Source organism: Pinus tabuliformis, chromosome 1_2 (assembly GCF_031772625.1).
Source record: "Pinus tabuliformis cultivar Carrire ecotype Pingquan chromosome 1_2, CPIR1, whole genome shotgun sequence".
NCBI classification, from domain to species: Eukaryota; Viridiplantae; Streptophyta; class Pinopsida; order Pinales; family Pinaceae; genus Pinus; species Pinus tabuliformis.
Genome location: NC_142298.1, coordinates 1,345,040,009 through 1,345,066,929, shown reverse-complemented (window position 1 = coordinate 1,345,066,929; position 26,921 = coordinate 1,345,040,009). Strand labels below are relative to the sequence as shown.

At 40.1% G+C, this 26,921-nt stretch overlaps 1 protein-coding gene across 4 annotated transcripts; it reads left to right on the top strand.

Moving 5' to 3' along the window:
- The first annotated feature begins 678 nt into the window (after nt 1-678).
- On the top strand, nt 679-5,884 carry LOC149211213 (uncharacterized). Of its 4 annotated transcripts, none has more exons than XM_089396964.1 (3): nt 679-961; nt 1,148-3,225; nt 4,673-5,884. In XM_089396964.1, exons 2-3 carry the CDS (start codon nt 1,557-1,559, stop codon nt 5,371-5,373), a joined length of 2,370 nt encoding a protein of 789 aa, XP_089253090.1. In that variant the 5' UTR covers nt 679-961; nt 1,148-1,556; the 3' UTR covers nt 5,374-5,884. The 4 variants fall into 4 exon arrangements, with proteins under 4 accessions (XP_089253090.1, XP_089253092.1, XP_089253091.1 ...); XM_089396966.1 differs by having other exon boundaries at nt 679-1,087; nt 1,262-3,225; XM_089396965.1 differs by having other exon boundaries at nt 679-1,087; nt 1,193-3,225.
- The last annotated feature ends 21,037 nt before the right edge of the window (nt 5,885-26,921 follow it).

Genomic DNA, 26,921 nt, shown 5'->3' with positions numbered 1-26,921 from the left:
GGAAGGCCTATCGGTACGAAAGGCCCGTCGCTTTCATGGCGAGAATAGTTGCGCAAGTTGCGGCGGGCCCCGCACACAGCTGTAGAGCTGCCTCCTGATGCAGACGTTCAAACATAATGCGAGTGATGACACGTGCTGGGAGAAGCATCGGTCTACGTGGGGCGTGACGCAGATCCTTTCCCTGATTTAGCGGTGGTTTGGATCCGCGTGCTAGTATTAGAAATCCCCAAAAGTAAATTCAATAATAATAAAATAATGAGAATTATTAATAAACATCGCTCCAGTAATACTTGCAGCAAAAAGAAAAGTGATGACGTGTCGACACGTGGTGGCACGGGCGGTGCACTAAAATTCCGTGCCGCCGGGTCCCAACGTGTTCCGGCAGTTGTGCAGTCCAGTTAGGCGACTTACACGTGGCAGATATCGATAGCCCTCGGTGGGTCCAGTTCGTGATTTAAGCACGTGTCAATCGCAGGGGAATGGGCACATGCAGAGGGGAACCGGCGTGGCAGGTTCCAGAATTTGATGCGAAATTGAAAAGGCTGGAAGTTGCCGGTGACCAACCGGCAGTCATGAGTTGACTGGAATATAATATGCATTATCCAGTCGGAGAGACGGTACGGAGTAGACGCCAGATTTGGCGGTGAATTAAAAAGTTGCCGCTAACTTTAACTCCACAGCTTTGGAGCTCGCCAGGAATGGAATTCCTGTTAACAAACGACGATTTTCTGAAACATTATTACTATTTCTGAAATTTATGTTTAACAGAACATCAATCTTTCTTTTTGTTCTTGGCAATGTTTTCACCGGTCTGTGAAAAAAGGAATCACAATACGTGCTGAGAAGGCCCAGTTGCTGAAGTTTTATCTAGAGCTGTCAGTGGGAATGAGCTTTACTGTGTGTTTTTGATCTCCATTACCCACATGGGAGGAACAAGAGATTGAAGAGTTTGAATGACAAGGTATACATAAGTAGCAGATTCGTAGCGGTTTAACAAACAAAAAATAGTGTGCTGGGGAATGGTGGTATTGATGTTTTCTGATATTTTCAACAGAATTCGTGTTCCTGTCATTGATTATTGTTTTGGGTAAGTATCGTATATCTTTCTGCTCATTCTAATTCAATCCCTTATCTTCTGATTTCCCAGTTTCCGAAGCGGATTAGATTAATTGTGTTGAAAATGGATTAGTAGGTGTTTACAGTCTATCTCACCTCAAACATAGTTCATGAGGATTCTTCAGGACCCTGTTTGATGGTACAGGAAAGCTTCATACCAGTGTCAAATGAGTAAGCTGAGTCAAGATAGCGGGCGAGGCATTTGCAAGCTATCCGAGATGGCCTATGCATGATGAAATGTCCATGCCATCAAGTAGCAAGCTCTGAACCGAATTGGACCAAGTGGTATCAGAGCAAAAGCTTTGAACTGAATTAGATCAATCAAGCACAATTTCACAGTTGTGCCAAATCAGGCCAAGTGATATCATAGCACGAAAATGTCAAACTATGAGATTCTTAAGCTTGTAGAGATGTAGCAAGATATTGGACACTTTGGTTGGATGGCTAATATAATGAATCATGGGGCCTCTAAAATCCAAGGAGATTTTTCCGAGTCAAATTCAATGAAGGATGACAGGGAGGAATTCCATGGAGAATTGGACTTGAGTTTGGATTTGTCTCTAGGAAGATCCATGGGAAAACCGAAGGAAAATAGGGACAAGGAGAAGGAAAGACCGAGTTTGAGGAAATATCCATCTGAGAATCTGCAACCTTGTCTGAGAAAATTTGCCCTCGGGAACTTTCATGCATCGGTGGATAAAGATGGGGATGATTCCAGGGACAACGGTGGTATTGGAATTGAATTGAGTTCAGGCAGATGCTTGGAGAGTTGGAAGAATTTCCAGAAAGACAATAAGCCAGCTTCGGCTCCGTTGCTTTCGAGGTCTCTGAGTAGTGCAGCCATCTTCAAGGAGACGGTGCCTTTGGCCATCCCTCACACTGGATCGACTACTGTCAAGGCAGCAGCTTGGCCACAATCCTTCAATATTGTTGAGAATGAAGAGACCCACAAAAGAATCCTCAGGACTTGCAGTGGTGGGTTTGTGCCACCAGCCACGACTTCTGTTCTTCACAGGCAACCGAGCCTTGATGTGTTATTCCCTGACGCAAAGCAGGACGGCGTTCAATCCAGAATGCAGAAAGAGATCCTGGAGAAGATGAAGAAAAGAGAGCTGCACGCCATTAGAAGACAAGAGGCAAAGAAGAAGAGAGGAGAGAAACAGCAGAAGAAGGCTAGAAGGGATGAAGGTAAGTCCTATACACAGAACAGGGCTTCTTTACTTTGTCCTGTTAGTTCTAGTACAATTCCATCCATAAGTGCAATGGGAAACAAGTGGGTATTCAATCCAGATATATGTATCCCCCACACAAATCAGACCCAGATCGATCCAAAAGATGGAGGAAGAGATCTGCTTGAGGCACAAAGATCCTTGCAAAGAGATAAGGATAGGGTTGCCAAAGAGATTGAACCACGGTCGGATAAGGAGAAGAAGGCAAAGAAAAAGGAGGGAGGATGTTCTATGGATCCCTTGCCCTATGATCTAGGGATGGAGACGGGCATTCCCTGCAAGATTGGGATTGCGGCTCCCAATGAAAGTAGCAAATGTATGGACAAGCAGGCTAATGGCACGACGAAAAGCAATAGCCCAATGACAGGAGGCTGTGCTACTGGAGAGGAGTCCAAGGGACCTTCTCAGAATGAGCATAAGAGCTCAGGCCCCAATGCGGGAGCAGTCGAAGCCACAAGCTTGAAAAGCCACCCTGTATATGGTGAAACTCCAGGGGTGCATCCTGCCCCTGCTGTATCCGTACCTCCGATGCCTTATCCATTCCAGATGCCGGCCACCAATGCTCAGTGTATGTCCATGCCAGTGGCCTTTTCCTTCCCATACATGATGCCCTTTTATGCATCTTCAACACAGACCACTGGTTCCGACCCTTTGAAATGTAATGGCACATCTGTATCCAATGTCGTACAACCTGTTTCTGCTCATGGTTTTCCACCGATCCAAGCACCTGTTCCTGGAACACCACCAAATTGGCAACAGATGCCACAGGCAAAGGTAACAGTGACACCAATGCCAGGATCGGTGCAAGTTTCCCATGTATCTAGAACATCATCAGGCAGGATTTTGGGGATTCCAGAGCAGGATAACAGATCTTCCGAAGGTAATGCGATTTCTCTTTTTCTATGTAGAGCATAAGAATTGTGTTAGAACATATATTATGATTCGTGCTTTCATCTTGGGGCTCTGTTCCTAAAGGTGGAAAACACTTTTGATCTCCAGAATGAACACTTTGGTTTGGCCTTAAAATATTTGTTCCCCATGATTTTGTTGATAAGCCAGTAGCTTTACATATGCTAAAATAGGAAGAAAGCCTAAAACATCAAGTTAGTCTGATATTTTATCATTTTGTAAAGGATCTTAAACTTCCTGACAGTAACAAAGTACATAGTGAAAGTCTCCATTGGTTTTATGACGATTCATTGCGCAAATTGCTCTCTTCAGACTGTCAGTAACAAAGGGAAGTGAAGATTTCCTAAATCAATAACCATGTAGAAGCAGCAAATTTACATCACGTTGCTGCAGAAAGGTCCTGAGCACAACACCTCTCAACAAAATTCCAAATAAGCTAGTGTGTGAAGTTTATATGGTTTCCAACTAACCCCATGTCTGATAATCTTCCTGGCTTTTTGGTTGGATGACTTAACAAATGCACCTTGCTTCCCCTTATAATAGATGTAGAAATAACTTTTATCCATCTTCAAATGACAATACCAGCGGTGTGCAAAGGAAGAAGTAGACCACTGACGACATACTATTTTGCATTTTTTTAACGATCTCTTAAACTCCTGCTACAAAATAGGGGGCAGAAGAAAAATATATGGAGTCCCTGTAGTTGAAAGAACTGTGTTTTTTTTGTACAGTGTGGTCTTTGTAAGGTTAATTTCTTAGCTTGCGTGCTTGCATATGTGTAGAATAGCTCAGCTAAGATCAGGACATTACCTTTGCACAACTCAAGACCTTTCAGGACCTTATCATCGTGTATTCTAATGGAAGTAAGTGGTGGACTTTCTTGTTGACCAAAAATGTGTTGAAAGTAAGAACTCCAGGGAGTGAAAGCTTAGCCTGAATACTATTTGGGTGCATTCATTCAATACCTTTGGGAAGGGATAGTTAGGAGAAATAGGTTTACCTGCCAGACATTCCTAAAATCATTTGTTAAAAAGAAAACTATAAAGACCAGTACCAACTTGGGGTCATTGGATTGGCTTAGAGGATTGCAAGAGAAGCCAAAGAAGGAAATCCAAAAGCTATGATGAGTTGAACATGTTATTGTTATGTACAAATTGTCCTCACATCAGTAGAGAATATTTTTATTTTTGGTCATTAAAGCCAGATATTCCTAACACATACAGTAGATTTTTTTTTTCTTTATCTATAAAAAGCATTAGCCAGCTTCAGCGTTTTATCAGCACTTTGCTGTTTTGATTGGCTACACTAGATGAATTGTTTTCCGAGCTAATGTTTTCCTCCCAGTTTAGCATTTAAGAGTAACATCTTTTCTTTCATGAATACACGTGACATCTTTTGTTCCCCTTGAATATTTGCAGGAGCAAGTAGTAATGATACAAATAGTCAATCGAGTAAGTCAACTGAGGCATCGTATTTGAGCTTCCAATCTTTGTCGAGAGTTCCTTCTGTAAACAAGGGTCAAGGTCAGATTTTGTCATTTTCAGAAGGAAGTACATCTAATAAGTTAGAACCAGCTCAATGCAAACAAACAGTGGAGAAAGTCTCTTGCACTACAGCCAAATCAGCTTCAGAAATGCCGCCTATAGCAACCTCTCAGGAAAGATCAACTGAAGCATGCTGTAAAACTTCCTCACCATTTGTTTCTGATTCAAATGACAGCAATCAACGTTCTTGTATTAATGACACTTCTGCACATAGTTTAGAAGGACAAACTAAACAAAGAACTAAAAAATCCATAAATGACACTCTGGCTCAAGACAGTAGTTCCAATTTGAAGTCTGAAACTACTAGTTCTCAGTTAACAGGAGACAATGCTTCATTACCGACTTGGCATTGGGTTACAACCACGGGAGTGGGTCCAAATGGGATAACAATCAGTGGGATCTTATCCAGTTACAGTAGCAGTCACGTTAGAATAGTTTGCATCTGTCATGGCACCCAAATGTCACCTGCAGAATTTGTGCAACATGCAGGCAGCATAGATGTTTCAAATCCTGAAAGAAGCATCGTGGTTAATCCAATTCCAGTTAAAATTGCTGCAACTTTGGCACGGGGTTAACATCAAGAGCGTCTGCTTTCCTCAAAAGTCCATATAATTTATTGGGAATTATTCCAATTCTGACTATAGAGAAGGGCCCTAATTGTCTCATTAATTATTGGAATATGGAAATCAAACAATCCCTGAAGATGTTATATGGTTCTGTTATACACATCTGCAAAATGCATATTGCATAAGAGTTCGGCACCTTTTGCGCGCTTTTTGAAAATAAACTTCATGTCTGATGGGGTTTTTCGTGTTTTATATTTTATAGGATTAGGTGTTGTTTTTAAACAGCAAATGCATTTTGCAAGTGTAAAACTTTAGCATTTCAGAAGCATGTTTAATGAGCTTATACATATGTTCATATGGAATATCCTTCCCATAGGGAAGGCTTCCTTTATACCAAATGATTGTGAAGGGTACATTATTGCGTGTTGTGGAAACGGAGTGGACAGAGAGATCTAATCTGACTTGTAATAGATGTTTTTATAACAAATTGCAGGCAAGGTCTGCTGCTGGTTTTCAGTTATTCTATGCCGCTCAGTGTTAACTATTTTAGTCAATTCAACTATGGACCAACCAAATATTGGTGCTAATAGAAGGGGGAAAATATGATCAAAGATTTTACCAGAGTACTTGTACAATTGACAAAAGCTTCTTGGAATTGCTCAATTTGAAAAAGCATTTTCTTGGTCTCTGCTTTCTCAAATAAAAACTGCAATTCAGTCTTGGTTCAACATAAACACCCAATTTTTTAATTTTATTTTTGACATTCTATTGACCATTATTGGAACTACAGCAAAAGTTCTTATTTCGCATACATATGGTGGACATAAAAAATTTATTACAATAGAAATTATTTTGGAGGAGATTGGTGTAGGAATGTTTATTCAATTATCTGAGTTATGAAGAGGCAAATTTATATTTGTTTGGGCCAAAATCATTGGTTGCACTTTGAAATCCTTTTATTTGTAAAAGCTTTTCCCTGATCTCTGCTATCTCGAATAGGAACTTCAATTCAGTATTGGCCAACATCAACTCGAGCTCCCTTTTTGACATAGGATTGACCAATATTGATGTTGGTATGAGCAGTTAACTTAAACAAGAAAGAAATGAAACTAAAACTGAATGGAAACCGCAAAGAATCACACAAGTAAACACAATATTTTACGTGGTAAAATTGTGTCAAGGAAACATCCACAGGGCAACGGATTGGATCTTTATTAATCAAAGAATGATTTTCCATATTACATTATTTCCAGCATTCATCACTTTTATAAGAGCCTCTCTTCCTTTACAATAACTCCTTCTAGTTATGAATTCTAGTATAATAAATAACTCACAGTAATTTACAAATTTATCCATAATTACATTTTTGTTGTCATATTTCAACAAACTCCACCTTGACAACAATTTTTCTAATCCCTTGTCCATGCCCATTCATCATTTGTTTTGCAAGCCAAGAGAAGCCAAACACCACCACAACTTCTCTAGTGTAATTGGCTTCGTGAATATGTTTGCACAATTCCCCCGTGTATAGACTTTCTTGAGAGCTTGATCCAAAATTGATTTTGGATAGATTCCTAAGTCAAAGTGTTCCTCACAGAGGAAAAATGAAAGTCCAAGGAAGTCCCTGGAACTAGTCCCATTGTAGAGATCGTTTCATTTTGAATCTGCTGCAACTCGAATGGGAAAAAATAGACTCAGGATGCAAAAGTTATTGCAGAAAGAAGATGCCTTTGTTCTTTGGGAAAAGAGACAAAAATACTTTAAAAAATGCCAAAAAGGCCTTATAAGGGAAAATCACATTGCATGAGGCAAAAGGAGGACTTAAGGTCGGGCGGAAGGCACCCCCGATCAGCGACCTCCAAAGATCGGGTTGGCGGGTTGGATCGGAGGCAGGCCTGTGCACATAACAAGAGGTAAGGACCCTCGGGTCGATACGACATGCCGATCGCCGAAATTAGCCTATCGGCATCGGCGGTGGCCATGACACGAGGCAAAGGCGGGACCTCGCAACGCACGATATCGTGATCGCCGATATCGGTGATCGTCAACCCCCGATGTCGATAAAAGGGCCGGACCCAATAAAACTCTTAAACGATATTTTATAATATGTCAAGTTCGCCATAAGGTCGTCCGACGAGATTTTTCAATGTTTTAATGTATTTTCCAAAATATAAAGGAAAACACTCGAAAATGATACAGCCGGACCTGAAGGGGAAATGAAGGTGTGATTAATGAAATTTGAGTTCTGTAGGTGGGATTTCGGGCGGGCCTTAGGCGGAAAGCGGTTTTAGGCTGGCTTCGCCCGATCCCATATAGTGAATGACGCGTGGCTGGCAGAGGAGAGAGGAAAACCGCCTTTTCGGGCAGGGAACCTCTGTATTCCTAGGCCACCCAAGATCGCATATGGACCGTTGTATCAGGGATCCCGTAGATCGACGATAGGGATTGCACTAGCGCCCAAAGGCGGACTTGAAAGGAATCTAGGGCGGAATTAATGGGTTTTGAAGTCCAATACACTGCGTTTTGGTGAATTTTCCCTTGTTTTACAATGTTTCTCTGTGTAAACAGGGAACGACTGTTTATGGGGATTTCAAGCGCCAATGGTTCCTTCCATTGTGGAAACAGGTGTCCACCTTCCTTGAAAGCGTTAACAAGTGATTGTTAAACACTCAGAAGGGGATTTGAGCAGACAGTGACCGGGAGCCAGAGAGCTCGAGAGCTGAAACGAACGAAAAACGCCAGTTGGATTGAACGCCATGAATGTTAGAGACAAGCAGGGGGTTGTTGTTGGAGTTGTTGCTGAAACCAAGCATAAGCAGAAGGCTAAGCCAAAGCAAGAAGCGAAGGCGAGAGAGAGTAGCGTTCAAAGGCAGCAGCAAAAACAAGCAGCGCAAAAAGCAAAAGCTGAAGTGCACGCAACCAAGGGAGTCACTTGGGGTTCAAGTGAAAAGCCAGAGAGTTGTACATTGTAGAGAGCCAAAGAAGCCAGAGCCAGAGCCAAGAGTTAGAGCCAAGAGCCAGAGCGAGAGCTGAGAGACCGGAAAGCCAAGAGTTTCAAGAGCTAGGGATAAAATGGTGTCTAAACCCACTGTTTCTGTGTAAAACAAGAGGAGTTGAGCCAAGAGCTTGTAAAAAGGACTTTGCCATAATCCCAAAGAGCCTAGTCGAGTTGACTAGAGCTCACTGAGACGTAGCCCAAGAGTTTTGGGTGAACTCCTAATTAATATTGCTGTTCATGTGTCTGTTTTATTGTTGCTTTATTTACTGTTTTATGTATTTACATATCGGCACAAACAACAGATTTTAAAAGCACATAAACAAATTTAAAAAAAATAAACACCTGCGTACACTATATTGTCAAACACATATTTATTTCCGCACTGGTTAATCATAAAGACCTGGGAATATTTAAATCTTTGGAAGTGGGAGAGGTTTTGGTAAATTAGACAAGAAGCTTAAGTGCCCCATTTTCAGATTAGGTGGTATCAGAGCTTAAGTTTGGTTAACCCCACCTTCAGAGAATGTTATATCAGAATGCTTGATTGACAAAGCAAAGATTGCTTGTCTGAAAGGTGTTTAAACAGTCAGAGGTTGATTGTATGCTTGTTTGCAAACTGACTATTCTTTGACTTTGTAGAAGTGAAAGGGAAGCTATTGATAGCTTAGTCCAGGAAGGACAAATAGGAAGAAGGGCTGAAGGCATTCTTCTATCATAAGGACCTCAAGGTAGTCATCAAAGCGTAAGAGGTTTGTTGCAAAAGGTCGCTAAAATAAGCTCTTTATTAATCTTGTTTGAAGTTCTTTGTTCATTGGTATAATGACAGCTTCTACAAGTGTATCCTCGAATTCCCTTACCATCACAAGACTCTTTGATGAGGACATAAAGCAAGACTTGTTCATTATGATGGGCAAGGTGAGAGAAATGTATTGAGGATGGATGGAACAGCAGCATACTTAGAGAGCAGTTGAATTCCGTGGAGGAAGAGAAGCAGATGCTTTATGAAAAATTGCAAGAAATGGAGAGGCAACTTCATATTGCAAATATGAATCTAAAGAAGATGCATGAGTTGGAGTCACAGCTCTTTGTTGCCAAAGAAGCATTGGTCAAGTATCAACTCGAAGAAGAGGTAAATCATTCCAGTTTGTCTTCAAATTCCTTTAAGAATGCTTATATTGGTTCTTTTGAAAAACATACTAGAGGCATAGGTTCCAAGCTAATGTCCAAGATGGGTTATGAAGGAAAGGGCTTGGGAAATCATGCACAAAGTATTATTGAACCAATAATGGGTGAAGAAAGGCCTAAGTATATGGGTCTTGGCTATGGACAGTCTTATGGAGAGAGTTCCAAAGCTGCCATGAAGGCCATTGAAATAGCTCTAAGAAGGAGTTGCATTGCAGATGGTGAATATTGTGTTCAGGAGGAATGTAATAGCTTGAAACATCACTTGTAGGATGTAGGTGTTCAGAAGCACACACTTGAACCAGAGAGTTGTGGAAACTCTAACAGCCTTGAAGAGAGTGATGGTTTTCCAAAGGGAGCCACTTCTTCATTTGCTTCATCTCCTCATGAAGGCAATAAAGGTGAAAGAGGTAGGTATAAGTCTGGTTCTAATCATATTCCTTTTGATTTTGTAAAGCATGGTAAATTTCCATATAAACATGAGAAAAGAATTACATGTTCCTTTTGTGGTTTGGATAACCATCATGCTTCCAGATGTTGGAAGAGAATTGCCACATACATGAAACTTTTGAAGGAAAAGAAGCAAAGAGCCAAAGGTCCATTGGACAAGGAAAATCATGTTGTCAAGAGGATGCACGTGTTGCACTTACTGCCATAAGCAAGGGCATCTCGCTGCAAAATGTTGGACTTTGAATCCAGCGATGCTTCCACAAAAGTTGAAGAAAGTGGAAAGAAAAGATGGCAGAAATGGAAAGGAAGTTTCCATGAATGATGTGTGTCGAAATGATTCACATGTTGATGCTGATGTGCAGACAAAGGCAAGCCCTTTGAATTGGATTGGTAAGAAATGGTTAGAGTTCTTTTCCAATTAAGATTGCATGTCTATTGATGCATCTATTTGCCTTTCTTGTTGATGAGATGCAAGTCGCAGGTTTCTACCAAGATGGTGAATGGAAAAAGGTTGAGTAGGAGACTCACTTTGTTGCTGCAACATTATATCTCATTTCAGCTTCGAAAGTACAGTGTGCTTAAGTGAAAGCTGAAGGATGAAATGCATGCATGAGCATGATGTGCATGAACACAGGGATGTTGATGTTTTCCTTGTATTTAAACATATATATGTAATTGACTTGAAGGGTTGATTGCTTTGTTCTAAAACATGCATGTAATGTAATGTTGACTTGAGAAAAATTGACTTGGTCTCCAAGATGGAGATAATGATGAAATGTTCATCTTTTGAAAAGAGTCCTAATGGTCCTTTTCTACATGCTTGACTGGAAGGGTCATTTATTTTAAAGATATGTTTTGTGGGCTTGTTGTCTAGTCCATCAGTTGTATGCAAGTGTAAGACATGGAGGTGTTCACAAGGTGTGAAATCTGTTTCTTTTGTTGAAGTAGGAGTTTAGTCCATCCAACTATTGTCTGTATGCCTGTTGTTGTTAATAGTTGTTGTTGGCAGCTTCTCAAACAGGTACAAATGAAAGTTTTGTAGCGCAGGTGCACTTCACATTTGTTTGAGCCACCTTGGATCAACGATCAAAGCAGGGAAATTCAAACTACCTTCTGTGACCATTTCAGCAGAAGTTCTGCAGAAAGGAAAGGAGGAAGATAGTTCTTCTCGAGAAGACCAGCCCATCCAAGAAGGGAAGTGGTCAGAAACTTTGGTTCAGAGGCACTATGCAAGTCAAGTGTATGGAGGCTGAAAGAAGGGGGTGTTGTTACTCTCAGGTACTGTTCATATCAATATATCAATCTTTTGGAAACCAAAAGTTCTTTTAGTGGGAAGGCGTGATCCAAAATTGATTTTGGATAGATTCATAAGTCAAGATGTTCCTCATAGAGTGTAATGCCCCACTTAAATCTTATCCTACAAATTTTGTTAATGTGTACATTATCTGAAAATATTGAGAAATATTGGTCTAATATAAAATTCATGATTTCCATTATTCAAATTCCCCACTTACCTTCTCGAATTGAATATTAGGTAGGATATGGTCTCCTTCCATTATTTCAAAATATATGTATACATCTCACATTCCCCAATGTACCCTCACATTTACTTGGGAGAAGACATGGTCCTCTCCAACTCATTATTAATATATATATTCATTTCACATTCCCCAACGTACCATCACATTTACTAGGATGAAGACATGGTCCTTTCCTATTAAATTCCCAATTTTATATTCATGTCACATTTCCAAATGTACTCCCAGCTTTACTTGGGAGAAGAGAAGTCAACTATAAGGATGGATGAGAAGTTAATGACATTAATGAGAGGTGGTTGAGATGGAGAAGGGAAGGAGGGTATAAAAGGGAAGGGGGAAGGGAGAAAGGGGGATGTTGGGTCTTGCTTATGATTGTGGGGGTTGGTTGTGATTGTTTGGGCTTGTTGTGTTTTTGGAGACCTTAGGAACCTGTGGAGGTTTCCTGGGCTAGGGATTATTTCCTAATTGGCTGAGAGGTAAATCCAGTTGGGTCCGTAAAGAGGAGCGTTCAGCAGGAGCAACAGGACAAAGGTATTTCCATCAGCCATCGGTACAGGTATTCCTCCATAGACTACTATTGTAAAGTTAATTAGAATGAAATATTTACCTTAATTTATGTTGATTATAATGTAAATGATAAAATTTTATTTGTTTAAAATCCATGTAAGTAGGTAAGTTAAAGCCTCTTATCGCATTTAATTTCAGAAGAAATTAGATCTGTTAGCAGACCCTAGGGAGGTCTCTTACATAGAGGAAAAATAAAAGTCCAAGGAAGTTCTTGGAACTAGCCCCATTACAGAGATCGTCTCATTTTGAATCTGTTGCAACTCGAATGGGCAAAAATAGACTCAGGATGCAAAACTTATTACAGAAAGAAGATGCCTTTGTTCTTTGGGAAAAGAGGCAAAAATCCCTTAAAAAAGGCCAAAAAGGCCTTATAAGGGAAAATCGCATCGCATGAAGCAAAGAGGAGGACTTAAGGTTGGGCGGAAGGCATCCTCGATCAGCGACCTCCGATGATCGGGTCGGCGGGTCGGATTGGAGGCAGGCCTGCGCGCATAACAAGAGGTAAGGACCCTCGGGCCGATGCGATATGATGATCGCTGAAATCGGTTAATCGGCATCGGTGGTGGCCATGACACGAGGCAAAGGCAGGACCCTGTGACGCACGATATCGCTATCGCCGATATTGGTGGATTGCAATCAACGTCGACGATACACAGAACCCCCGGCCGAGCGACATTGTGATCATCAATATTGGCGATCAACGATCGTCGACCCCCGATGCCGATAAAAGGGTCGGACACGATTAAACTCTAAACGATATTTTATAATACGTCAAGTCCGCCATAAGGTCCTCCGACGAGATTTTTCAATGTTTTAATGTATTTTCCAAAATACAACGGAAAACACCCGAAAATGATACTGCGAGACCCGAAGGGGAAATGAAGGCACGATTAATGAAATTTGAGTTCCGTAGGTAGGATTTCGAGCAGGCCTTAGGCGGAAAGCAGTTTTAGGCTGGCTTCGCCCGATCCCATACAGTGAATGACGCGTGGCTGGCGGAGGAGAGGGGAAAACTGCCTTTTCGGGCGGGTAACCTCCGTATTCCTAGGCCGCTCGAGATCGCATATGGATCGTTGGATCAGGGATCCTGTATATCAATGATGGGGATTGCACTAGCACCCAAAGGCGGACTCGAAAGGAATCTAGGGTGAAATTAATGGGTTTTGAAGTCCGATAGACTGCGTTTTGGCGAATTTTCCCGTGTTTTAGAGTGTTTCTCTGTGTAAACAGGGAACGACTATTTCTGGGGATTTCAAGCATCGATGGTTCCTTTCATTGCAGAAACAGGTATCCACATTTCCTGGAAGCGTTAACAAGTGATTGTTAAATTCTTAGAAGGGGATTTGAGCAGATAGCGACTGGGAGCCAAAGAGCCTGAGAGCTGAAACGAACGGATTGCGCCAGTTGGCTTAAAAGCCATGAATGTCAGAGACAAGCAGGGGGTTGTTGTTGGAGTTGTTGCTAAAACCAAGCATAAGTAGAAGGCTAAGCCAACGTAGGAAGCTAGGGCGAGAAAGAGCAGCGCGCAAAGGCAACAACAAAAACAAGCAGTGTAGAAAGCAAAAGTTGAAGCGCACGCAGCCAAGGGAGTCACTTTGGGTTCAAGTGAAAAGCCAGAGAGTTGTACATTGCAGAGAACCAAAGAAGCCAGAGTCAAAAAAGCCAGAGCCAGAGCCAGAGCCAAGAGCCAAAGCGAGAGCCGAGAGCCCAGAAAGCCGAGAGCTTCAAGAGCCAAGGATAAACGGTGTTTAAACCCACTGTTTCTGTGTAAAACAGTAGGAGTTGAGCCAAGAGCTTGTAAAAAGGACTTTGCCATAATCCCAGAGAGCCTAGTCAAGTTGACTAGAGCTCACGAAGACATAGCCCAAGAGTTTTGGGTGAACTCCTAATTAATATTGCTATTCATGTATCTGTTTTATTGTTGCATTGTCTCTGCTGCTTTATTTACTATTTTATGTATTTACATATCAGCACAAACAACAGATTTTAAAAGCGCATAAACAGTTAAAAAAAAAAAAAACACCAGCATACACTATATTGTCAAGCACATATTTATTTCCGCACTGGTTAATCATAAAGACTTGGGAATATTTAAAGCTTTGGAAGTGGGAGAGGTTCTTGTAAATTAGACAAGAAGCCTAAGTGCCCCATTTTCAGATCAGAGCTACTTTTCTGCCATCGATCACGTCTCAGAAAATGACACCTCATCAATGTGCTTGGTCTTGCTGCGATACGCTGGATTTGTAGCCAAGTGAATAGAACTCTGATTGTCACAGAATACATTCACTTTCTCCTGCGTCTTTCCAGTCTCATCAAGTAGACCCTTTAACCAGATTGCTTCTTTACTAGTATCTGACGCAGCGATATACTCTACTTCGGTAGTAGACAACGCAATTGTTTCTTGAAACTTTGACATCCAGCTAATTGCTCCACCTGCAAGAATAAAGACATAGCCTGTAGTAGATCTCCTTTTGTCCAAATCACCTGTATAATAAACATCCACATATCCACAAACTGATCCTTCACTACCATTAAAGATGATGCAATGATCACTTGTGCCTCTTAAATACTGAAGCACCCATTTCACTGCTCGCCAATGTTCTTCACTTGGATTTTCCATGAACTTGCTGACAACTCCAACTGCATGTGAAATGTCAGGTCTTGTAGATACCATCGCATACATTAAGTTGCCTACAACATTGGAATATGGTACGTGAGACATATGCTGCTTTTGTTCATCAGTTCTAGGACTCAAAACCGAAGAAAGCTTAAAATGGAAAGCTAATGGAACATTAACAGGTTTCACACTGTTCATACCAAACTTTTCAAGTACTCTTTCCACGTACTTTTGTTGTGATAACCAAAGCTTACCATTTTTCCTGTCTTGTGTATCTCCATGCCCAAGATATGTTTTGCTGCTCCAAGATCCTTCATATCAAATGTCCTAGAGAGTTGAACCTTTACCCTGTTGATCTCTTCCATGCTTTTGCTTGCAATAAGCACATCATCAACATACAAAACTAAGATAATGAATATGCCACTGAAACTCTTGAAGTATACACAATAATTGTACTCACTTATAATAAAGTTCTAGCTCACCATGGAGTCAAACTTCTTGTACCACTGTCTGCGAGACTGCCTCAGGCCATACAATGATTTCCTGAGCTTGCAAACTAATTTTATGTTGCGATCTTGTACAAAACTTTCTGGTTGTTCCATATACATTTCTTCATCCAAATCACCATGTAGAAAGGTTGTTTTAACATCTAACTATTCTAACTCAAGGTTAAGTAATGCAGTTAGTTCCAACATAGTACGAATAGAAACAAGTTTTACAACTGGTGAAAAAATCTCATGAAAGTCAATACCTTCAAACCGAGAATACCTTTTTGCTACCAGTCTTGCCTGATACCTTTCGATACTTCCATCAACTTTCCATTTCAATTTGAAGACCCATTTGCATTCAACAACACTCCTCCCCTCAAGGAGTTCTACAAGATCCCAGGTATTGTTCTTGGCTAAGGAACCCATTTCTTCTTCCATAGTTGTTTTCCATCTTTTCGCTATTCGTATCATCCACTGCTTCCTGATAACAAGAAGGTTCCCCATCTTCAGTTATCAAAGCAAAAGACAAAGCGAAATCTTCATACCTTTTGGGACTTTTTCTTTCCCTTGTAGGCCTTCTTAGAGTCACTGTTTACTGAACTGGTTTAGAAACTTCAACAGTTTCCTTTGTATGTTCATCACCTTTTCCTCCAAAAGTCTCTCCTTCCTTTCGACTTTCGAAAAAAGGTCTAGCCTCCAACTGAATTTGTTGATTTGGTGATACCTGTTCCTGTTTAATTCTTTCAACATTTGATTTTAAAAGAGAAGATTCATCAAATGTTACATCTCTACTAATGACTATCTTCTGTGAAGTAGGATCCCACAACTTGCATCTTTTCACCGCATAGTCACACCCAACAAAGACATAACATTTCGATTTTGGATCTAATTTTGAACGCTGATTTTTAGGAATAAGAGCATAGGCATCACAACAAAATATCCTTAAATGTGAATAATCACAAGACTGGCTTGACCAAACTTCTTCAGGAATTTTACAATTAATTGCTATTGAAGGTGATCTGTTAACTAAATAACACGCAGTGGACATTGCTTGTTATGAAACCAACTCAAGAAAAGATAGAAAAGATAGATCAATGCCTTAGAATTCAACCTCTTCGAGGGGGAAACCTCCTTTACATTACATAAATGAACAATTCTTGGATGATACAAATGACAAAACCTCCTTTCTATATATAGGAGTCTAAGGAGTCACAATATAACCCAGCCGACCTAACAATAATAATATAAAGCCACAAAAATAACAATAGAGGGATTCTATGGGGCAAAGAAATAACAATATGGGGGTAATAGGGGCACAACAATATAAATAAGGGGTATAACTACAATAGTAATGGGGTAATCACTAGTATTATAGGGACCCAACATGCCCCTCTCCTTCAAAAAAGTGTTGTCCTCAACGCTTGAGTAGTTCTGGATACTTCTGCATAAAATTCTCATCCTCCCATGTGGAATCTTCAGCGGATAAGTTCTTCCACTTGATAAGATACTCTGAAATTGATCGATTTCGTAGCTGTCGAGTTCTTGTTTTTGTGACTGCTTCCGGTTCCAATATAATTTTTCCTTCCTCGTCAAGTTCTAGCAATATTGTTTGAATTGGGAGCTTGTCACCTATAACCTTCTTTAAACATGAAACATGGAAAACTGGGTGCAATCGAGAAGCTGCAGGAAGCTCCAATTTGTATGCCATAGTACCAATCTTTTGCAACACCTTGTACGGACCATAATACTTTGGTGATAATTTATTATCCTTCTTAGCTTGCTTTAGGGACATTTGCTTATATGGTTGTAGCCGTAGAAATACCCAATCACCTACATCAAAACTTATTTTACTGCGATGTTGATCTCCCTGTTGTTTCATTCTATTTTGTGCCAACACGAGGTTATCCTTTAAGAGTTGGAGGACTTGTTGTTGATGTTCGATGTGATGTTCCACTGCCTGAACCTTAGAATTTTCTCTTAAATATGATGTGATGGATGGTGGTTGATACCCATAAAGTGCCATAAATGGGGTCATTTTTGTTGCTGTATGGAAGGAAGTGTTATACCACCATTCAGCCAGAGGCAACCATTTGACCCATTGTGTCTGTTTATCAGATACAAAGCAACGAAGATATCCTTCCAAAAATTTGTTTACTATCTCAGTTTGCCCATCATATTGAGGATGATAAGATGAGCTATGAGCTAACTGAGTACCAAGACAAGAAAATAATTATGTCCAAAAATTTCCAGTGAAAATGGGATCTCTGTCACTTACAATAATCTTTGGGTTTCCATGTAGCTTTTGAACTGTTTCCATAAATGCAGTAGAAACTGTACTGGCTTTAAATGGATGTGATAATGCACAAAAGTGTGCATACTTGGTAAGTCTGTCAACTACCACCATGATGACACTCTTTCCCTCAGACTTGGGTAAACTTGTGATAAAATCCATTGAAACCTCCTCCCAACGTTGGCTTGGAATGGATAAAGGTTGTAATAGACCCGGTGTCTTAATTGTTTCAACTTTATTTTGCTGGCAAACCAAACATTCCGCCACAAACTTTTGAATATCTGATTTAAGGCCATCCCAAGAAAATTCCTTCTTAACCCTGTGGTAAGTTTTTAAAAATCCTGAGTGCCCTCCTAAGGGAGAAGTGTGCAATTCCATAAGAATCTTTTGTTTTAGCTGGGAATTCTTACAGAGGTATAAGCGATCTTTGTACCATAACGAATCATTTTGCCAGCAAAATGTATCAGAAGTACTGGAATCTTGTTGTAGCTTTCGAATAAGTGCCCACACTTCTTCGTCATTCTTCCATTCCTCCCTTGCTTCGTTTATCCAATCTGGTTGGATAATAGAAATGGAACACAACAATGCTTCCACATCCTCATCCTTTCTTGAGAGTGCATCTGCCACCACATTTTGCTTCCCTTTTTTGTAGATGATTTCAAAGTCATAACCCAACATCTTTGTGACCCACTTTTGTTGCTCTTCAGAGGATAATCTTTGTTCTAAAAAGTATTTAAGGCTATCATGATCCGTTTTTACCTTGAAGTGTCTTCCCATTAGGTAGGGTCGCCATTTCTTAAGTGCATGGAGTATTGCCAACATTTCCTTCTCATAAATAGCTTTGCTTAAAAACTTTCCCTTGATTGGACGACTTTCAAAAGCAATGGGTCTTTCATCTTGCATTAGAACAACACCAATTCCATTTCCTGAAGCATCACATTCCACAATAAAGGTTTTTGTGAAGTCCGGTGTAGCTAAGACCAGTGCTTGGCACATTGCCTCTTTAAGATGTTCAAAGGCCTTTGTTGCTTCCTGAGTCCATGAAAATGAATCTTTCTTCAATAATGTTGTTAGAGGTGCTGCTATTCTCCCATAATTCTTAACAAACTTGCGATAATACCCTGTCAACCCAAGAAATCCTCGCAGATGCTTAATGGATGTGGGGATTTTCCATTCCTTAATGGCTTTAATTTTGCTAGGGTCTACCTTAACTCCTTCATGAGATACAATATGACCCAAATATTCCACCTCCTGGACTCCAAAGAAACATTTGGATCTTTTTGCATATAATTGTTTCTCCTCCAATAGTTGTAGCACCCTGTCAACATGTTCAACATGATCCTTCCAAGATTCGCTGTAGATTACTATATCATCAAAAAATACTAACACAAATTTTCTAAGGAATGGTTTGAAAATTGAATTCATCAAACCTTGAAATGTTGAAGGTGCATTGGTAAGGCCAAAAGGCATGACCAAAAATTCATAATGACCCTCATGAGTTCTAAATGTCGTTTTCGGAATGTCTTCAATCTTCATTCTGATTTGATGATATCTCGAACGAAGATCCAACTTGGTGAAGTAAATTGATCCATGCAATTCATCCAGTAATTCATCAATAACAGGAATGGGGAACTTATCTTTAATAGTGAGCTTGTTGAGCTCCCTATAATCCGGACACATGCGCCATGATCCATCCTTCTTGTGCACCAATACTACTGGAGCTGAGAAAGAACTTTGACTCGGTTGAATTATACCAGCCTCTAGCATTTCTGCAACCATACATTCAATTTCACTTTTTTGGACATAGGGATATCTGTACGGCCTGATGTTTGGAGGAACACTTCCTGGAATCAGATGAATAGCATGATCATGATCACACATAGGTGGGAGACCTTTGGGAGTCTCAAATACCTTGGAATGATTGTCCAAGACTTTTTGGAGATCTGGAGAAATAGATGATTCCAATGTGGAAACATCTAGCGAACATAATTGTGCAATTACACCTCTTTGCTCCTTTTTTAGAAGCTTTGTCATGCCATTAGAGCTGATTATCTTTCCTGGTTTCCCTGCAATACCCCTTAATTCAACTTCCTTTCCTTCCGCAGAAAATTTGATGAAAAGTTCTTGAAAATTAAAAGCTATTGTACCCAAGGATTGTAGCCATTGGACTCCTAGTACAACATCAGCACCTCCCATTGGAATGGAAAGCATTGGGCTAGTCAATACATATTCTCCCATGGATAGCTTGATATTATGGCACTTTCCAGAGCAATTTATTGTTCCTCCATTTGCAATCATCACTTGACACTCTGGTGCTGGATATAGGAAGCAATTCAATTCTTTTGCTACCCTACAATGAATAAAATTGTGGGTGCTTCCTGAATCAATCAACACTATTACCTTTTTCTTCTTGATTTGTCCTTCTATCTTGATGGTTTGAGGAGTGGTAATTCCTGCCAATGCATTACAAGATATGGTCGGATTTATTTGTTCTTCATCTAGGCTTTGTTCCTGGAGTATATCTTCTTTTTTTGACCTTTCTTGCTCCTTTTCTTCTTCCTCTTCACAATCTATGTAGAATAATTTCTTTTCAGCACACTTATGACCTTTAGTGTATTTTCTATCACAACTGTAACAAAGCCCTTTTGCTCTTTTTTCTTCCAATTGTTGTGGTGTCAACCTTATAGGTTGTGGAAGACTAGGGGCAACAACACTTCCGTCTTTATAGTTGTGAGTGGTATGCTTCCTGGTTGCCATAATTTTTCTTTCCATTTTTCTTGCTAACCTGAATGCCTTCTCTAATGAATCAGGTTCCCAAAGGCGAACATCATGTTGGATATTATCCTTTAAAGACCCTATGAACACATCAATCCTATGCTCCTCTGGAATATCTTTTACCCTTATGTTCAATTTTTGGAACTCCTCAATGTGCTCCATTACTGAACCCTTTTGTTTGAGACTTATCAATTGGCTAAAAAAAGTGTTGCTTTTTGTATCTTCATAATGTGCTATCAATTTTCCCGTAAAAATTGCCCAAGTGATAAATTGTTTACGAGAGCAAAGCCATTGATACCATACAAACTGATTTGGTTCCAAATATACAGTTGCCATACGTACCTTTTGTGCGTTTTGCACATTATTGAGATCAAAGAATTGCTCCATCTGTAATATCCATGTGGCGGGATCCTTGCCATCAAACTTCCTCATATCGATTTTTGGAATATGGTGATTCTTCGATCCAACATTAGCGTCTATGGAATCATGATTAACATTTCTTTTGTTCTCATCATGAGTTTCCTTTACTACCTTTTCACCATTAGTGACCCTTTCTTGTAGCAACTTCTTCAATTCTTCCATGCCTGTCTTCAAATCTATCTTCAAATCTGCCATGTCTCTCTTCAAATCTATCTTCGAATTATCCATCTTAGCTTCCATGTCCTTTATCTTAGATTCCACGCCATTTATCTTAGATTCCACGCCATTTTTCTTAGCTTCTGTTAGCTTTTGTGAGCGTGACATTTGTTGCACTTGTTCTTGTAATTTTGATATATCATGTAGCATTTCTTCCTCTTCTTCATAATTCATGCTAGAGCTTTCAGGTTCCTTACTAGGTGTTTGCATTTTCTTTCCTCGGGGCATCAGTTATCGATAATAATACTTTACTATGCCCTTTGAATTCCGTTAAACCAAGCTTACACAAAAATTAAAAAAAAAACTACACACCTTTTTTCACTTTATAGAAGCCTGATATTGAATTTGATGTATATCTGTAATTTCGGATCATCCAGTTCTAAAATTGTGACCTGTAGTAGCCTTCTGCGCCCTCTTTCCAATGCCACAAGTCTGACCCAAATTGGATTCTCCAAGGAAGAGTTATGTGAAATCTCTCACAGTGACTTGCTTTTAGACTAGTTCAGTAGAGTGAACTTGTACGACGTGCCACGAGTCACTGTTTCAACCTTTGGATCTGAAACACGCATACAAGAAACTAAAGTCCGTCCTCTTTCTATACCTTCTTACGAAATTCCAATCCAATCCCCAGAGAGAAAGTTATGACGATTTTCCCCCGGTCACCTATTTTGAATGTAATTCAGGAGTCTGCAAAAAGACCAACTTCTTCAGATCATATCTCCGCAAATATCGCGCGAAAAGCTCTGAAATTTGGACCCAAGGTTCAGCACGATTTCTTCTCAAATGGGTTTTTTTTGCGACTTCTGAGACGTCATAGAAAAAAAGTTATCGCGAAAATTCCATGATGACCTGTTTGGAGCAGCGAAACCCTAGAATCCAAAGCTTTGATACCAAATGTTATGAAACCAGCTCAAGAAAAGATAGAAAAGATAGATCAACGCCTTAGAATTAAGTCTCTTCGAGGGGGAAACCTCTTTTACATTACATAATGAACAATTCTTGGATGATACAAATGACAAAACCTCATTTCTATATATAGGAGTCTAAGGAGTCACAATATAATCCAGCCGACCTAACAATAATAATATAAAGCCACAAAAATAACAATAGAGGGATTCTATGGGGCACAGAAATAACAATATGGGGGTAATAGGGGCACAACAATATAAATAAGGGGTATAAATACAATAGTAATGGGGTAATCACTAGTATTATAGAGACCCAACACTGCTTCTGCCCACAACTCCTTTTGCAAGTTAGCATTGTTGATCATGCTTCTGGCTCTTTCCGTAAGAGTCTGATTCATATGTTCAGTAACACCATTTTGTTGAGGAGTATAAACAACATTTTTATGTCTAATAATTCCTTCATCCTTATGGTACTGTTCAAATTCTAGAGAAGTAAATTCACCACCATTGTAAGTTCTTAAATATTTAATTGATTTGCCTGTTCTTTTTTCTACCATTGCTTTAAATTGTTTACAGACATTGAATACGTCAACTTTCTTTTTTAACATAAAGACTCAAACTTTTCGAGAGAAATCATCAATAAACGTTAAGAAATATAAAGCACCTCCATATGATGTAGGAATTTACAGGGTAAGTTCCTCAGAAAGAATACCAAAAGGACACCGCTCACAACCAGATCTCAAATCAATACACCAGTATTTTTGACGTGGTTAAAACCCTCAGAGTGCAAGGAGGGAAACAGTCCACGGCCTGTCCCAACGTGGGTATAGACAATTTATTAATCAAAGAATGAAAATTTACATAAGCTTCTCTCATGCACGGATTACCCGAACAATGACCCTCCATGCGCTTTAAATAGAACTCATGGACCAATCGGGTGTCAAGCCACGGATCAAGTGTCGGTAATACCGAGGTGAGAGTGAACCGTCGGATCACTACATATCGTGACCGTCGGATTGTAAGTTACAAAATGTACAACGGTAAAGAAACACACTTTACCTAACTCTAACCTAACTCTATGCTAGACCAAGTTGAACTTAACTATATCCTATGTGTCGGAATATCCTAACATCCCCCCTTAAGAACAACTTGGGATAGGATTGAAGGATTTACAAATATGACACAATAGGAGAAGGAAGGAGGCACTAGAGCCTATCCCCCCTTAGTGACAACTTCCTGAACTCCAAGCATATATCGAAGTTTAGTGAACTTCGCCTCTGTGAGAGCCTTTGTGAAGATGTCTGCAACCTGATCATCCGTTGGACAATATTGCACTTCAAGAACATGGTCATGAATGAGCTTTCTGATGAAGTGCATGTGTAGTTCAATGTGTTTGCTGCGCTGATGCTGGACTGGATCTTTGCATAGCTGAATGGCACTTTGATTATCACACCAAAGTGTGGTTGGATGCTGCTGCTCAAAGCCAAATTCTGATAGGATCTGACGAAGCCACAAGGCTTCTTTACTAGCTTCCACGGCACCACGATACTCTGCTTCTGCTGACGAAAGAGAAATGGCAGCGTGTTTCTTACAAGCCCATGTAATAGGTCCTGAACCAAGAGTGAAGACATAACCGGCAGTAGACTTCCGATCATCAAGGTCACCAGCCCAATCAGAATCAGTGAAACCAACTAACAGAGGAGCTGCTTTGGCACTGTAATGAATCCCAAACTGTACTGTACCTCGAACATAACGAAGTATTCTTTTAGCTGCTTTCCAATGACTTTCATGGGGGTTTTGCATAAAACGAGCAACAAGGCCAACAGCAAAGGAAAGATCAGGACGAGTATGGGTTAAATACAAGAGTTTTCCGACAAGTTGACGGTATAAGGTAGCATCAACTTCAGGAGAAGTACAAGAGACTGAAAGTTTGACTCCAGACTGAAAGGGAGAAGGGGCTGGCTTACAGTCTTCCATGTGAAAATGACGAAGAATATCACAAGCATACTTGGACTGGGAAAGGAAAATACCTTCTTGGGATTGCAAGACTTGAAGACCGAGAAAATAGTGTAAGTGTCCTAAGTCTGTCATTTCAAATTTCTTTTTAAGGCTGGACTTCACATGGTTTATAAGGTTGGGATCACTACCAGTAAGAATAAGATCATCAACATAAAGAACAAGGATGATAAGAGAGTTGCCCACTTTCTTGGTGTAGACAGTATTGTCAGAATGACACCTAGAAAAGCCAGATTCTAAAAGAAAGCTATCCATTTTGGCATACCAAGCCTGAGGAGCTTGCTTGAGGCCATAAAGGGATTTCTTAAGTCGACAAACGAGGCTGGAGTCTGTTTGTATGAAGCCAATGGGTTGTTCCATATAGATTTCTTCCTGCAAGTCCCCATGCAAGAAGGCAGATTTAACATCCATTTGATGGACTTCCCATTTTAAAGAGGCAGCAAGGGAAAGAACAAGGCGGATAGAGTTCATTTTGGCAACTGGAGAGAAGGTTTCAGTGTAGTCAATGCCTTCAACCTGTGAAAAGCCCTTAGCAACTAGACGAGCCTTATGTTTATCAACTTTCCCATCTGGTCCATACTTGGTTCTGTAAACCCATTTGCATCTAACAAGTTTGCGTCCCTTTGGTAGAGGAACAAGATCCCATGTATCATTTGTCATCAATGAATGATATTCTTCATTCATAGCTGCTTCCCAATGTGGATGGCCTGAAGCTTCTGCAAAAGTGTCAGGATCATGATTTACTGGAGCTTGAGCCAGTAAAGAAGAGGCTCTTTCAAACTGAGAACGTGTACGTCGCTGATCTGTAGGATCACCGGCAAGATCACCTGCTGCATCCCGAGTAGCACGGACCCATCTTGGAAGTTGAGGATCCTGAGAAGGTGGGGGAGGATTATCATCCTCGCTTTCATCATCAGAAGAAGAAATGTTTTCAAAGATAGAAGAGATAGGAAGAGGTGGCACATCCGCCGGACTAGGCTCGCAGGCCGATTTATTTTCATCAAATTTTACATCTCTTCTAATGATAACATTTTTGGACTTAAATGGAATAAGTCTATAACCTTTTACATCTTCAGAATATCCAACAAAAGTACATTTCTCACTCTTAGGTTCTAAAGCTTTATGCTTTTCATCTGGAATATGGGCCCATGCTTCACTTCCAAACACACGAAAGTGACTTACATCTGGTTTAATGGAACTCCAAGCTTCTTCTGGAGTGATATTCTCTAGAACCTTAGTAGGAGTGCGATTGATTATATAATTTGCACAATTAATTGCTTCGGCCCAAAAACTAAGACTGAGTCCTTTAGATTGCAGCATACAATTAGCCATTTCCTTTAAGGTGCGATTTTTCCTTTCAGCTACACCATTTTGTTGTGGAGTGTATGGAACAGTATGTTGCATTTGAATTCCATTTTCGGTGCAAAAGTTGATGAATTCATTTTTAACATATTCTCCACCATTATCAGTTCTTAGCTTAAGAATTTGATGTCCAGATTGTTTTTCAACAAATGCTTTGAAGGCCAAAAAAGTGCTAAATACTTCGCTCTTGAGTTTTAAGAAGTATACCCAAGTGCGTCTAGAGAAATCATCAATGAAAGTTAAGAAGTACTTGCAGCCAGAGAATGAAGCAACAGGAAGAGGACCACATAAATCACTGTGCACAAGCTGTAAAGGGGCTGAGGCGTGCCAAGAGGCACGTTTGTCAAAACTGTCCCGATGATGTTTTCCGAGTACACATCCGAAACAAACACCATCTTTGCAAGATACCATAGGAAGACCTGTCACCATATTTTCTTTACATAGATGCTGAAGGGAGCGATAGTTTAAGTGACCAAACCGCTCATGCCAAAGTTTGCTCACTTCATCATTATGAGCAACAAATACTGAGGGAAGATGGGATGACCCAAAGTTGTGAAACTTATACAACCTTTTGGAATCATCAGCAAGACCAGTAGCTAGAATCTGTTTAGGATCTTTTAGATCCTTGATTACAACATCATGAGGTGAAAATTCAACAATTTTACCTTCACCTGAATGAGTTATCTGATAGACAGATAGAAGGTTGCAGGATAAGTTTGGAACACATAATACATCATTGAACTGACCATTGTCTAGATGAACAGTTCCAGTCCCTACAACATTAAGAGATCTATCATCACCAACATATATATTTTTGGTGTTACAATCATTTAAAGAAGAAAACATGGCTTGGTTTTTGGCCATGTGACAAGAGGCTCCAGAATCAATGAGCCACTCATGAGAATGAGAAGAAGAAGAAGATACATTTAATGCATAACCAGACTGAGATGATTGACGATGACATGCAGAAAGTGCCGTTCCGGAAGTTGAAGTTGAAGTAGGCTCCAGATGGATGTTATGTTTCTTCATTGCGGCTTCCAAGGCTTCCATCTTCTTAAAGCATTTAGATTCTAAGTGGCCATCTCGATTACAAAAGTTACAATGTCTGTCAGTCCTCTTCCATTTGTTTTTATTGGTCTTGTCATTTTGCTGAAATGATCTTTCATCTTGAGGCTGAGTTGGTTTAGGACCATTCCTTTGAGGATAAGACTTCTTAGGATTCTTTGAATTTGGTTGCTGCTGGGCGGCTAACGCTTTCGAGGAAGAGTTTCCAAGATTAAGAAGACCAAGGTGTAAGAGTTTTTCTTGTTCTCTTATTAAGGAATCACAAAAGGAGTCAAAGGAAGGGGGTTTGTAGTCTTTGCTTTGACAAATGAAAGCTTCCCTTGTAGAATGGAAAGTGGAAACAAATACAGAGTAGGCTGGTCCCAACTTAGTAAGGATGGAATAAATAAGGTTACCATCTTCTTTCTTAACTTTAACACCTTCCAAGAGATATCTAAGGGTCTTGAATTTGGACAAGAAATCTTCAATGCAAGAAAAATTATTAGGATCCAAAGTAAGCAACTCATTCTCAAGTTGATGGGCTCTAATTTCATTTTTAATCCCAAAAACTTTAGCAAGTTTTTCTAATGCTTCATGAGGAGTTTCAATTTCTGCAATGTGGAATCTAAGATCAGGAGAAACAGACATTCCTATCAAACCACGTGCTTGATCTTGTCTATTTTCCC